The sequence below is a fragment of the Xenopus tropicalis genome, chromosome 9 (genome assembly GCF_000004195.4).
Source record: "Xenopus tropicalis strain Nigerian chromosome 9, UCB_Xtro_10.0, whole genome shotgun sequence".
NCBI classification, from domain to species: domain Eukaryota; kingdom Metazoa; phylum Chordata; class Amphibia; order Anura; family Pipidae; genus Xenopus; species Xenopus tropicalis.
The window spans coordinates 40,969,965-40,985,879 of record NC_030685.2 but is presented as its reverse complement, the minus strand read 5'-3'; the positions used below and the strand labels follow the sequence as shown (position 1 = coordinate 40,985,879).

Genomic DNA, 15,915 nt, shown 5'->3' with positions numbered 1-15,915 from the left:
TTTTTTTACATGCTTTATTTGCTTCCTTGTACCTGATGAAAGTTTCTGCTGTCCCAGCTAACTTGAATGCTTTAAAAGCACGTTTTTTCTTACTAACCTCAACACTAACACTTTTATTAAACCATAAAGGTTTTGCTTTTCGATGCCTCTCCTTGCTTACAAGGGGAACATACTGATCCGTATACTTGCAAAGCACTGTTTTAAAGATGTTCCATTTTCCTTCTGTGTCTATCACAATAATTGCAAGACCACCCGAAACTGCTATAAATGTTAATGCTGTGAAGATAAGAGCAAATCATGAACAGTGAATGCAAGCTAACGGAAAACACCCTGAAAGTTTACCAAAGCTATATCCTTGCTGCCAAAGCTGCATGTTACAAACATGAGCAATGTCACAACAGCGGTAAAAAAGCCAAGCTGCAACAGTAATGCAGGAGCTAGGCTACAACCACACTATGCCATTACAGAGCCACACTGCCTCCACACACTACTTTGCAACAGAAGCCACACTAAGGGGCTGATTTACTAACCCACGAATCTGACCCGAATTGGAAAAGTTCCGACTTGAAAACGAACATTTTGCGACTTTTTCGTATTTGTTGCGTTTTTTTCGGCTTCTTTACGAATTTTTCGTTACCAATACGATTTTTGCGTAAAAACGCGAGTTTTTCGTAGCCATTACGAAAGTTGCGTAAAAAGTTGTGCTTTTTGCGTAGCGTTAAAACTTACGCGAAAAGTTGCGCCTTTTTCGTAGCGTTAAAACTTAAATGGTGCAAAGTTTCGCGTAAGTTTTAACGCTACGAAAAAAGCGCAACTTTTTGCGCAAGTTTTAACGCTACGAAAAATCGCGTTTTTACGCAAAAATCGTATTGGTAACGAAAAATTCGTAAAGAAGCCGAAAAAATCGCAACAAATACGAAAAAATCGCAAAATACCAATCATTACGAAAAAAACGCAATCGGACTCATTTCGACCCGTTCGTGGGTTAGTAAATGTGCCCCTAAGATTGCACTACACCCCAAAAATATTCACACTGCAACAGCACTATAGCCATACTGTAGCCACAGTAATCTATAACACCAGCTATAGCCACACTGTAATTATGCTTTAAGAGGGCTATAGTTACAGAGCAGCAGGCATATATGGCAACAGCCTCACTGCAGCAGTACCTATAGCTACACTGCAACTGCAGTACACCACAATAGTGCATGCCCACAATGCAACTGCGTAACCGCAGATATACTGCAACAACAATGAATTCTTCACTGCAACATAACTACATAGCACTTATGTTGCTCTATTATACACAATATTAAGTACAAAGTACCAAATGCAAGGTAGCATTATGGTTAAGATGTACAGCAACGCAAATATACACAGTTTTATATACCACATAGCAGCAAATATAAAACCATAGTAATGCATAGATACACAGTTGTACACCCTGTACATAAAGATATTACTATTATTGTGGTGTTCTGCAGTGATGTACACAATATTAATATACTAAATAGCAGCAAGTTAGCATTATATTAAATATGTACTCCAGATATACAAAGTAATAATGTACTACATAGCAGAAAAATAGCACCATAATAAGGCAGCGATACACAGTTTTATTCTGTGTAGCACCAAGATAACACAATAACAGTGTCATAGCAATGCCATGCTGAATATATACATGCAATCAATCAATATATATATATACTGTATATAAGATAAGTGGCAGCACGGTGGCTCAGTGAGTAGCACTTCTACTGATTGTAAGTTCCATTTGGCAGGACAAATGTGTTGTTGCTATATATGTAGCCCACTTTAGAGAATGTGCTGCTACCTGCTGAGATCTAGTGGCGCTTACAGGGATCCTGAGCCCCGCTTACTATGGGGAACAGATGTTGCTGTACTATTTGGCGTGCCTCCACACAGGATAGGGATAGCTTGAACTATAACTCCCCTCCTGAGAACTTGATATTATACTTCTGCTCCCAGCACTCCTGGCACCTTGCCCCCTCCCTGGGGTAGTTGCTTACCCGGCAGTGTGGATCCTCCAGATAGTAAGACAATGCACTCTGGTATTATGCCGAACCAAGTGATTTCTTTATTTGCAGAATGAATGACAGATAGGCTTTGCAGGAGTTACAGAACACGTCAGGGAACACTCTTTTCCTTAGGGGACCCTCTCTCCTGGGATACCGTCAATACTCCAGCCAGATGACCCTCTTTTGGGATTCCCTCCGGTACTTCACGCCAGAAGCCCCTCTCTAGGGCACTTCCCGGTACTCCCGCCAAGCGGACAACCCCTTGAGACCTCACCCCGGAATATCACCCGGCTATCCCCTGGATTAGGCAAATCACCTATTACTACCACTTGGTTCCCTGACTCCAGCAATCAGTGCTGGGAGATCTTAATCTCATTAAATCTCCTGTAGGGGCCAAGCTGCCCAGCTAAATAGCCTATCTACCACTCCTAGAGCGGTCTATAACCTTTAGCTCACTAACTACTCCTGGCCTGTAGCTGGCCTCTTGCCAGAGGGTCCCAGGCAGGAAGACCTGGCTGCACAAGGCTGCACAGCCTTATATACTGTGTGCACCACCCTGTGGCCATAACCCTGAACTGCAGGGATACTCCCTTTCTTAACACAAAAAAACAACTAGGACCACCCTTAGGTGTCCAATTCCCTAAGGCCACCCTCTAGTGCCTGTCAAAGGAGAACCCATCCTAGGGGCCCAATCTTGGAGATCCCTACATATATAAAATAAATGTTATAAAGGTAAACTCCAAAAATACACACAGCATTTATACAGTATAATGCATAGTGCAAAGTTACACAGTAACAACATGCAGCAGTGATAAACACAGTATAGTGTATACAGAGGAGCACTCGGCACCATCTGTAATGATGATCTTCATATATGTAGGTATATTTTTATTTATTAAGGATTACTTGTGTATGCAGTGCTGTACGGCTGTACAATATATTAATAAAACAAACAGGGGTCAGTAAAATACTAAATACAAAATACAGTTACATATAGTTTGCTAAATGATATAGAGACAAGAGGATGAAGGAAGGAAAAGATGGATTTTAGCAATAATGTGTAGGAAGAAGAAACAGGTTTCGACAGTGACACTTACCGTATTTTTCGCCGTATAAGACACACTTTTTCTTCCCCAAAACTGGGGGGGAAAAGCTGGTGCGTCTTATACGGCGAACTGTCTTCCTCTCTGTGCCGAGGCTCTCTGCCGCATCCTCGCTTTTATAAGGTTGCGCCCGTGCGTACTGACGTCACACGCACAGGGCGCAACCTTATAAAAGCACAGAAGCAGCTGGGAGCCGCGGCACAGAGAGGAAGACATCACGGGAGCCGGAGGCCGCTGGGGGTAGGTTAGGGGGGAAATGGAAGGTGCTTGGGGGCCCTGGGGGAAGCTGAAGAATGCTGGGGGTGCTGTGGGGGAGCTGGAGGATGCTTGGAGGCCCTGGGGACGCTGAAGGATACTTGGGGGGGCCCTGGGGGAAGCTGAAGGATACTTGGGGGGGCCCTAGGGGAAGCTGAAGGATACTTGGGGGGGGCCTGGGGGAAGCTGAAGGATACTTGGGGGGCCCTGGGGGAAGCTGAAGGATACTTGGGGGGGGCCCTGGGGGAAGCTGAAGGATACTTGGGGGGACCTGGGGGAAGCTGAAGGATACTTGGGGGGGCCCTGGTGGAAGCTGAAGGATACTTGGGGGGGCCCTGGGGGAATCTGAATGATACTTGGGGGGCCCTGGGGGAAGCTGAAGGATACTTGGGGGGGGGCCCTGGGGGAAGCTGAAGGATACTTGGGGGGGGGCCCTGGGGGAAGCCTCATTATGTGCGAGCCCAGATACAGATACTCCAGATAGTAAGACAATGCACTCTGGTATTATGCCGAACCAAGTGATTTCTTTATTTGCAGAATGAATGACAGATAGGCTTTGCAGGAGTTACAGAACACGTCAGGGAACACTCTTTTCCTTAGGGGACCCTCTCTCCTGGGATACCGTCAATACTCCAGCCAGATGACCCTCTTTTGGGATTCCCTCCGGTACTTCACGCCAGAAGCCCCTCTCTAGGGCACTTCCCGGTACTCCCGCCAAGCGGACAACCCCTTGAGACCTCACCCCGGAATATCACCCGGCTATCCCCTGGATTAGGCAAATCACCTATTACTACCACTTGGTTCCCTGACTCCAGCAATCAGTGCTGGGAGATCTTAATCTCATTAAATCTCCTGTAGGGGCCAAGCTGCCCAGCTAAATAGCCTATCTACCACTCCTAGAGCGGTCTATAACCTTTAGCTCACTAACTACTCCTGGCCTGTAGCTGGCCTCTTGCCAGAGGGTCCCAGGCAGGAAGACCTGGCTGCACAAGGCTGCACAGCCTTATATACTGTGTGCACCACCCTGTGGCCATAACCCTGAACTGCAGGGATACTCCCTTTCTTAACACAAAAAAACAACTAGGACCACCCTTAGGTGTCCAATTCCCTAAGGCCACCCTCTAGTGCCTGTCAAAGGAGAACCCATCCTAGGGGCCCAATCTTGGAGATCCCTACATATATAAAATAAATGTTATAAAGGTAAACTCCAAAAATACACACAGCATTTATACAGTATAATGCATAGTGCAAAGTTACACAGTAACAACATGCAGCAGTGATAAACACAGTATAGTGTATACAGAGGAGCACTCGGCACCATCTGTAATGATGATCTTCATATATGTAGGTATATTTTTATTTATTAAGGATTACTTGTGTATGCAGTGCTGTACGGCTGTACAATATATTAATAAAACAAACAGGGGTCAGTAAAATACTAAATACAAAATACAGTTACATATAGTTTGCTAAATGATATAGAGACAAGAGGATGAAGGAAGGAAAAGATGGATTTTAGCAATAATGTGTAGGAAGAAGAAACAGGTTTCGACAGTGACACTTACCGTATTTTTCGCCGTATAAGACACACTTTTTCTTCCCCAAAACTGGGGGGGAAAAGCTGGTGCGTCTTATACGGCGAACTGTCTTCCTCTCTGTGCCGAGGCTCTCTGCCGCATCCTCGCTTTTATAAGGTTGCGCCCGTGCGTACTGACGTCACACGCACAGGGCGCAACCTTATAAAAGCACAGAAGCAGCTGGGAGCCGCGGCACAGAGAGGAAGACATCACGGGAGCCGGAGGCCGCTGGGGGTAGGTTAGGGGGGAAATGGAAGGTGCTTGGGGGCCCTGGGGGAAGCTGAAGAATGCTGGGGGTGCTGTGGGGGAGCTGGAGGATGCTTGGAGGCCCTGGGGGACGCTGAAGGATACTTGGGGGGGGCCCTGGGGGAAGCTGAAGGATACTTGGGGGGGCCCTAGGGGAAGCTGAAGGATACTTGGGGGGGGCCTGGGGGAAGCTGAAGGATACTTGGGGGGCCCTGGGGGAAGCTGAAGGATACTTGGGGGGGCCCTGGGGGAAGCTGAAGGATACTTGGGGGGACCTGGGGGAAGCTGAAGGATACTTGGGGGGGCCCTGGTGGAAGCTGAAGGATACTTGGGGGGGCCCTGGGGGAATCTGAATGATACTTGGGGGGCCCTGGGGGAAGCTGAAGGATACTTGGGGGGGGGCCCTGGGGGAAGCTGAAGGATACTTGGGGGGGGGCCCTGGGGGAAGCCTCATTATGTGCGAGCCCAGATACAATAAACTTTATACAGTTGATATAAAATATTTTACTACAGTATTTGGTTCAGAATCTTTTTTTTCTAGATTTTCCTCCTTTAAAATTGGGTGCGTCTTATATTTCGGAGCGTCTTATAGGGCGAAAAATACGGTATGTACATAAATTATATAATTATATATCAGTAAGTATTGCTCTTTTACAGTTCTCAATAGATTGTGTGTGTATTGGCCACACGCACATTGGAAATCGTTTCCGAGTCAGGTGCAAATGCAAAACAATCTACTTATTCTCTCCAAAGAGGTAGTGTAACAAACCTGGACCCATCCCCACAACTCAAGAACCAGTCAAGTGCAATGCACAGTCCAATTGAATTTACATGTTGACTTTCAATTCATCAGATAGATCTTGCTTAGTCCAGTCAGTCTTATCATAAGAAAAAAGCAATTACACATTCACATTTATCTGTGAAAAAAGGCTTCAGGAGACAATGAAAAAAAGGTTAAATTTTCCCCAAATATGAAGTTCTAGAACAGAGAACAGAGAAAAAACAAGTTCTAGAGCAGGGGGTGCTTACTGACCTATAACAGAACATAAGGGTAGATCTCCGAAATAAACGAACCCCTTGGCCAAAGTGTATCAAGTTTATTGTTAATACATTTATTACTGATCCAACACTTCTCTTTTTTTAAGAACTTTTAGATGTCCCCAATTTGAAATCTTAGTTGGGTTGGTGGGTGTCTTGCTAAGTGAAAGTGTGCTGGTATTGGAAGCTTAACTTCCTCACACTTTATAGTGGATTTGTGTTTAGAAATTTTTTTAAATTGTTTTACCCACATACAGTATGCCAGTCTGGCATAGTCTGATAATATGCCAGGGCAAATTAGCAAAAGAAGGATGCACAGGTGAAGAACTGCTTAAAGGAGAAAGAAAGGTAAAAATTATAAGTAAGCTTTATCAGAAAGGTCTATGTAAATACAGCCATAAGCACTCACAGAAACGCTGCACTGAGTTCTCTGTAAAAAGATTAGTTGTGTCTGTTTTACTCTGCCAGAGACAAGCAGCTTTCAGCTCTCTCCTCTCTGCTGCTCCCCCCTCCCTCAAGAATGCTAAGAACTCACCCCCCCCTCTTGGGAATGTGGATCTGAGCCAATCAGCAGGAAGCTGACTCATAGTCTAACTAACTGAGCATGTTCACTTGGTCTGGGTGTCTGTGCAGGAGCGAGGCATTATGGGAACTTTCACAGCTCAGCGTTTTTTCTTCCTGTCTGGCTTCTGATCATCTGAACCGGAGAAATATGGGGAGACTTAAGGGCACTATTGAGACAACTGAAGGTATGCCTGCAGCTTGAGATTAACTCTTTATTAACCTTTCCTTCTTTTTTAAGAGGGTGTGTAAAACTTTTTCCCTCAGTGACACTATTGCTTTGGGCACAGTTTAGACAGGGATAAGTACCTGGTTTAATCTGAGATAAAACCAGGACCAATATCAGCTTTGACTAGAATTCTTCTAAGATTCCTCCTCCATCTGTATGCCATTAATGGGGGTTGTTTAAATTCTGTTATTTCTGGGGCACAGGTTTGCAAATGTTTGTAAATGTTTGCAAATGTTTAACGTAGAATTTTAGTGGCATAACTGCTGGCAGATGTACTGGCTCACCATGTTTTTTCCCTCCTTATTTATGTTTTTCTTTCAGTAAAGTTTCTCTGAGAATTTCTTGTACTTATTACTCTCAGTGAGGACTTTTTCTGGGGAGCCTCTGTCTTTCAAATGTGTCATTTCTTTGGCTTTTTCAGGATGCAATTTAATTGCTGCCAAACCGAAGCTACATGGTTGCACATTGCTTTATGGTCCATGGTGAAGGTTCTTCAAAGCAAGAGATGCCGAACCCAGCAAACCATCCAAAAGGATTACAGAAAAGAAGGTTCATGGATGCCCCCATAGGCCAAGCCAGAATGTGCAATAGAATGGGATAACTTAACCTAAACTTAAGTTCCATAGTTATCAAGTGCAATTTAGCTTGTCAGTCAGCCTAAAAATCACCTTAATATCCAAAGTTATTCCACTTGTCAAAGTAAATGAGGTGGTAGGAGTGGTATTCAGAGAGAGTCCTTGCACACCTTCTATTGCTCTGATCTGAGTAAACAAAACAGGTTCAAGTACCACCAGTAATCCTGTTATTTTCAGAGCTGATGTATAAAAATTCAAGATTACATTCTTTTCACAATTTGGGAAAGAGACAGTAAAAAAAATTGAGACTTCAGAATATATGTTTGTTTATTTATTAAAATAGATTAAAAAGTCAGTTTACCAGAATGTATTGGACTGCTTTAAGCAGTTGAACACCATTTCTGTTTAGAGTTACAGCTCATATGGAACTATAATACCCCATCAAATTAATTAAGTAGCATCACCTTTGATGTTGTCTATAGCTAATTCTGTATCTATCTAATCCTCATTTACAGGGTCCCTGTTTCTAAATGGGTTGTCCCTTTAGAACACTTTTTACTGGGTCTTGTTGACACCAGGCTTCCCAGCAGAAATTCATCTGGGCCAGAAGATGAGGGCCAAAGAAGAAGAACCGTGCCTTTCTAATCACTATATTACAGTATAACAGGAAGTGGTCATAGGCTGTCTTGTCCAATGGGAATGCTATCCCACCAAACTACAGGGACTTTTCAATGTAGGGGATTTTCAAGCCATATGGGAAGTTAACTCTATGGACCCCTACATGGTCTTTATGTCTCAAGTAGATAGGGTTAAATGTGGATACATTCCTTTGAACCCAAAAAGAGGTGGGATAAACCGGTGTGCATGCTCTCTTGTTGTCTTCAGAGTACTACTATCATTTAACATCTGTATCTGTATTTGTGAGTATAACCCTGCATCATCATTTGTCGCTGACAATAAACTGTACTATAGTTCAACTGCAAGAACCTTTCTGGCGTCCATCTTTACAAAATTTGCATTACACAGCTATCGTGAGTTGTAGTTATACTACACTCTTGCTCCGTATGGTCTCTTCCATATAGTGAAGGCCCTAAGAGAGTCGCATGTACCCCATGCTCTAAACCAGGGGTCCCTAACCTTTCTTACTCGTGAGCCACAGTCAAATGTAAAAAAGGAGAGCAACACAAGCACCATAAAAGTTCATGGAGGAGCCAAATAAGGGCTGTGATTGGCTATTAGGCAGCCTGTATGCACACTATCAGCTTACAGGGGCTTTATTTGGTAGGAAATCTTGTTTTTATTCAACCAAAACTTGCCACCAAGTCAGGAATTCAAAAATAACTACCTGGTTTGGGGGCACTGAGAGCAACATCCAAGGGGTTGGGGAGCAACATGTTGCCCCCAAGCTACTGGTTGGGGATCACTGCTTTAAACCATACTAGCCTGGGTTTTAACTTTTACACTATGTTAATTGCAGGTAAACACTTTCTAATTCTACTTGAAATAATTGAAAAACGTATTTTCGCAGTTTGACAAGAAATCTTTATTGACAATAAGAAATGCACTTATTGTGAGATATCTCTTTGTCACAGATGAGCAGTTGGTGGACTCTGCAGTGAACTAAATACTTTAGAAGTAGCCATGGCTAAGAGCAGCCACCAGTCCAGCACTGAACTTCTCCCAGGCAGCTTGGACTTGAGGAGTGAAGGCAGTTCCCAGTTTACCAGCCACAACAATAGCCAACACATCAGCAAGGCGCTGTGAAAGTGACAAACACAACTTAGACATATTGCAATGGTAAAAAAAAAATTGTAAAGTGAAAAGCTTAAGAAAAAAAAGGATTGCATCCTATCAGCCTGCTGTACACAATATGTATATAAAATATGTATATACACTTATATATGTATATAAAAAGGTGCATTGCACAGATGTCACAGTATAGCAAATGATTATGTTTATACAAAATAGGTCTTAAACAAAACCTTTAGCCATGAAGCATTTTCATGAAAACATTTATCTCAGGAGTACATGTTAGATACAAATATACACAAACTGCAAAGTATAGTTCTCAAGCACAACTGTGTGTAGCATTTAATTATCCTGGAATTAAAGGAAAGTCCTTATAAAAAGAATTAATTAACTATACTATATCTATTTACAAACTCTATTTATTTTATTTTTATTGTAAAAAGACAAATTATTAATAATTCGCTATATTTTAGTGGATGTTAGCAATGGTTCCCTTTTAATAAACTTGTATGAAATACTAAAAGACTGATTTACTAACATCACAACTTACCCATAGCAACCAATCAGATCCTTGACATTATATTGAAACTTGAAGTACTCATCAAAATAAATTGCTAATTGAAATGAATTGCTCAAGGTTATAACACATACCTTGAAGTTTTCAGGGTCCACATGAAGTTCCTGAGCGTGTTTTTTGCTGAGAGCGGAAAGGAAGTGCTTGATATCATCTATATGGTGGATGGCTTCATCAACAGCAGACAAAACCTTCTTGCCATGGCCATGAACCTTGGCATTTCCAGAGATGGCAGTCACATTGGAGAGGTTTCCAAAGCTGCTGAAATACCTTTGGGTCCAGGGATACACAACCAGCAGCCTGTACAAATGTTGAATAATAAAATTAGGAGTTATAATGAATTTAAGCAGTGTTAAAGAGTACTGAAATATTTACATTAGCAAAAATGAAGGTATTTATAATGATTATTTACACAGTGCTATATTTTGTTATACTATCTCAGGCAAAACCCTTTGAATCAGAGTATAAAAAAGTTTTAGTTATGTATTTTGTCACTCATGGAGCAGCAGGAGTTTTGTTGGACTGCAACTACCAGATATTACAACATATTGGTTGTCATAGTCCAGCAGCACCACCTGGGGTCCTCTGTCTGAGTATCATTGTCACAGAAGTGAGTTTTAAATTAGCCTTCATCAAGTTACCATGCTACACTTAATGTTGCTATTTCTGTAATCAACACATATAAAAATGCAGTCTCTAAACTGCTAAAATAAGACAATTTTAAGTAACCGCCAATGTGTTTCAGTTACCTGGTGAGGGCTTCATGGCCATCTTTTTCAATATCGACCTTCTGCCATACAGCATTAATGGCGGATTTCTCATCAGCTGATAGGTGGACCATGGTGGCGGTAGGTGGAAGTAACTGCTAAGACTTCTAATATGAGAAGTAAGAGGCTTCTGATCCTTTGAGTTGTTTGCCTTGCTTTATATGGCCATGCTTAGTCACACCCAGTGTGCATTTCTGCTGTGTCATGTTTTCATTCCTCCACCCTCCCTTACAACTGGGACCATATTGAATTCAAAACAAACTCAATGTAAATTTGATATACAATTTGTATTTGTAACATATAATATCATCCTCAAATTATAAAGTTGATTCTATGTGACAGTATAAAAGATAAGCACACATAAAACTATGGATATTGTGGCACAGATAGATGGGTATTATAGAAAATACAATTATTCACATTCAGTAATTAAGTGTGTGAATGTTCTACTATGAAAAATGCATTTCAATGAATGATTTATTTTAACCTGTAAAGACAGCTTGAAAATTCAAATTATTAATGTTAGATGCCTGGATGTTCAATTTCAAAATTATGCTAAATTTGTCCACTAATGCACTCTGTTTTAAATGAGAATTCACATTGTACTATTTTTGCTGAATAATACTTTTACTTTACTTTCTTTCTCTCTCTCTCTCGCTCTCTCTGTATTTTCTACATGCGGGGTATGAGTGGTAACACACTAGGTTAGATGATTAATATATACACACATAAACACTAACAAACTTATATCTTAAAAATAATTTACAATAATTAATTTTCCTAATATTATAGGTATCAATTTTTTAATTAAACTGGTTTAGATAAATCTGTCTAATAATAAATCATTGCCTTATTATTAAAACTATCCTATAATAAACCCTACTGTCTATCATAGTCCTACTGTCTATTGTAAGAGTGTATATGTCATTAGACCATTTTTTAAACACAGAATAAAATGTACAGGTCTGATGCAGATTTATTTGACGGCTGGTTGAAACGTCTGCTTGGCACTAGAATAATGAAATATAACATAATATACAAAGCACTGAGACATAATTGATATCTCATATTGTATTATTAGCAGTGCTTCTCATTTACTGTGAATTGAGTAATATTTTTTTTGTACTAAGTCATCCCCTTATTTATGAATTGCTTGAATTTTAAGTTCAAACATGATTGATTCCAGAAGTGGTCCACATAAATGTCCGTGCTACAAATGATAAACTATAAGCTATATTGTTGCATTACAGAAATCATATACAACTAAAACCAAACATCAATAATGTTTGTAGTTCGGGATTCAAATACTAATGCCTGATTTATTTTTTTGCAAAAATTACTATACCAAAATCCGTCTAAAAAAGTCAAAATGAGCTGCCAAATGTTATTTATCCTTAAGGTGGCAGAATTGCTATGGATTCAGAAACAGGTCTACGTGCAAAACTGAGCCCTTCTGTTTAAAGTTCTGTGTTATAAGATATCACTAAGAAGCAGGCTCATCCCCATGACAAGATAATGGTGTACAGATAGAGTTGTCAGTAGAAAATATTATCAAGCCTAGTTTGTTCAAGATATTAATATTTTATCAGAATTTGAATGTATCATACTTAAACTAAGGGGCACATTTACCTATCCACGAACGCTCCGAGCGTTTGTTTGATCGGTCCAATCGTATTTTCCACAACTTTTTCGTACCTTGCGCTACTTTTTCGGATTTTTAGCACGAAAAAATCGGATCGGTTTTGCTGCTGTTTCCAATTGTTCAGTACGAAAATATTGTGACTTTCGGATCGCCAATACGATATTATTGTGACTAATGCGATTTTTTTGTAAGCATTTTCGGGATATTTGCGATCTTCAGAAATTTTCATTTCCAATTTGAATTTTTCCCATTCGGGATTCGAACTTGTGTTTTGATAAATCTGCCCCTAAGTGTTTAAACACACATTCTATACATTGCATATATTAATGCACACTGTATTAAATTTATTGACTGTATGTGTCAGTTATGTGTCAGTGTTAAACTGAAACCTTAAGGCTAGGCATTGAATGATTTAAAAAACTAATAAAAATGCCAAAAGCTTTAATTCAGTTAAATGCTTCTCAAGAAAAGTTTTATTTAACAGAATTTCTGATACAGTCACCTCATTATAAATGAGTTTAAACAAATAAGCATCAGGTTTTGTTCTCAAAAGGTCTAACCAGCTGCAGTGAGTACAACTGGTCAGGACGTTTCATCAAGGGAACTACAACATTCTGAGAGAGCCACTGAAGCAGCCCCATACTTACCACTAATTCACTAGTTTAAGGCTGGCTTAGGAATTCATTGCATTGCAGCATTTTAGAGGTTATTACACAAAGGATGAGCACAAACAAAATATCAGCAGCACCCCATATGAGGAAATCTCAAAATAACTGTATAACTAAAACATATTGAACTGGCCATACATGTCAAGATCTGATTGCTTGGCAAGTGGATCTTTGCCCAATTTAGCCACCCACTCCACACCAATTTAGCCCCCCATACACTGGGTCAAATATCACTGATCAAGGGCCAACAATCAAATCATACTAAGTACCTATGGAGAAGCACATGAACATGCTGATGCTGTCCTTGCCCAATGAGATTTTGAAAGTTGCCCATGGCATACTGTTGGGTTGCCCCCACATACAGGCCAATCACCTGAAGACAGAAGAGCCAATTTAGTATCTTAAAGGAAAGCTATCAGGTAAATTCTATATCCCCCACTTGAGGTACTGGCTAATGCAGCCCTTATTCCGGTTGGTCTGGCTGGTCTGGATGGTAAATATATATATATACAATACTATGAAATGCTGGTGGCAAACGCTATTCCACCTACACCTGAAGGGAATTCTCAGTAAGGGTGTCCATGTTTTGTCACATGCATGCTTAATGAGAGAGCCCCCTGGATTGCTCATCATGCACATGTGTGTGCATAATGAGCAAGTTGGGACACCGATTTGCATGCTTGTTTCCCAACATGGGAAGCATAGTACTCCATACAAACATTTTTTTCACAAAACAGTATTGATTCCCGATCCGGAGTGCAGGCTCTTATTAACAACAAAAAATATTGCACTCGAGATGGGGACTAGCACTTGATAGCAGGCTCGGAGCAGCAATCTGTGAATTCTGGTAAATGTCAGAGTGGCTGCTGTAGAATGCCATTGACAGTCACTATTTATTGGGCTGGTGGGGGACTGTTTGGGCCTTTGTTTACTTGAAATGCCAGAGCCTATTTTGAATCCCAGTTAAGGCCTGCTTGGTAAAATGAGTATATAAGTTAAGCTCTCTCAATAAAATGTAATAATATTAGTTTGGGAATTGTCCATGTTATAGTATGACACTTTAGGGTTGATTCACTAAAGTATGTTAAAACGAGCGCTATTTATAGCATGCGCTAAAAATTTTATCGCATCTTATTTTGCGCGTCTTATATTTGCGTTAATTTAAACGCGATGCTGTTTGCATTATTTAAGTCGTGAAGACTAAACGCAGCACGCTACTTGTTATGTGCGCTACTTTTCGCGCGCACGCCATATTAGCCATACACAGCATTACGTTCGTAAAACTTCTTTTTTTGAAAATGACCATCACTCTGCATCACTCTAGGGCCAACACATACTTGAATAAATCACACTGCAAAGTCCATATTGTGTTGCCAAAAGCTCATGAACTGTACTTTTCTATAATTACCGCCTGCTCCAAGTAGGTGTTAATTTTCGCATAGAGTAATGCGATATTTAGCACGTCTAAGTGTTTGTGAATCATGCGTTAGTATTATTTCTGCACACTAACACTAAAATTAACGCATGCAGTTGCGCGCTAATTAACGCACGCGATATGCGACTTAACGCATGCGATAATACTTTAGCGAATCACACATTTTTTTCCTGTCAATTTTAACGCAAAAAAGCATGCGATATGCGTTATCGCACTTTGGTGAATCAACCCTTTTATGTGAAAACAGCAGTACAAGGAAAGCACTAGTGCCTAATAAATTGTGGTTTTAGTGAAGATTTTTGAGAATACTGTGGATGGCAAGCAAAACAAACAATTGGCTCATTGATCAAATCATGCCTCAAATTCTAATTGCAGCACAGATAAAAGACTGCATTTGTCTTATTTAGAACATAAATGAGAAGCTAGTTGAGGAAGAGGACAATATTCCCTCTTTTGTTAAGGCCAGCACACAAATGTTGTGTACTTATCTAGACCAACCCACCATTAGATTGCAAGGCAGAGCAGCATTTTTAGATCCTCTTGGTTTTGTGCTGTCTATCTTTATCTAGCTTAGGCAGATGTTGAAACAAAATTACTGGCAATATATTTGCCTTAGACAAAAGATATGGTTGCTGAAAGTACAATAGTTAAGGACACCACGCCCTAACAAACACATGCAGTAAATAATATACATTTACAGTATATGCTGAGCATATTAGACCAAATAACTCACACTATAATGTACGAGTTAGAGTTTATTGTGCGTCAGTAAATCAAAGCTTTGCTGGTCATTGGTTTGAGTGGGGCAAAACAGCTCCCATTTTTTGTGCAAATTCATTTAGATATAGAATGAAATTATAATTACTGGCAGTCTTTATCTTACAAACTACACATACCATTTAAATCATATGGCTAATGTGTTGGGGGAACAGTTACTTATCCACGAACGCCCTGAGCGTTCATACGATCGGTACAATCGTATTTTCCGCAACTTTTTTGTACCTTGCGTGACATTTCCATATTTTTAGCGCGAAAAAATCTGATTGGTTTTGCCGCTGTTTCCAATCCTCCGGTACGAAAATTTCGTGACTTTTGGATCATCAATACGATATTATGATATTATTGTGACTAATACGATTTTTTCGGAATCATTTTCGTGATATTTGCGATCTTCAGAAATTTTAATTTCCAATCAGAATTTATGTAAAGTCAGATTTAAAGCCATGTAATAAAGACATTACCAATGAAAATGTTGAATCTCTTTGGGTAGAAATTTCAGTAGGGCTGAAGGTTACAAAGAAAAGAAAATGATCATTGGTGTATGCTATAAACCACCCCGTATAGATGAGGAGGATGAGACCCAGCTATTGTTGCAAATGGAGGAGGCTTCACAACTGGGTCAAGTTGTTATTATGGGGGACTTTAATTATCTGGACATTGACAGGAGTAATGGGGTG

At 40.5% G+C, this 15,915-nt stretch overlaps 1 protein-coding gene across 1 annotated transcript; it reads right to left on the bottom strand.

Moving 5' to 3' along the window:
• Positions 1-9,142: 9,142 nt before the first annotated feature.
• On the bottom strand, positions 9,143-10,845 carry hbd (hemoglobin subunit delta). The gene is given in 3 exon segments (NM_001005089.2): positions 9,143-9,381; positions 10,024-10,246; positions 10,696-10,845. Coding segments are annotated over 3 exon segments (444 nt in total). The 5' UTR covers positions 10,788-10,845; the 3' UTR covers positions 9,143-9,252.
• Between the last annotated feature and the right edge of the window lie 5,070 nt (positions 10,846-15,915).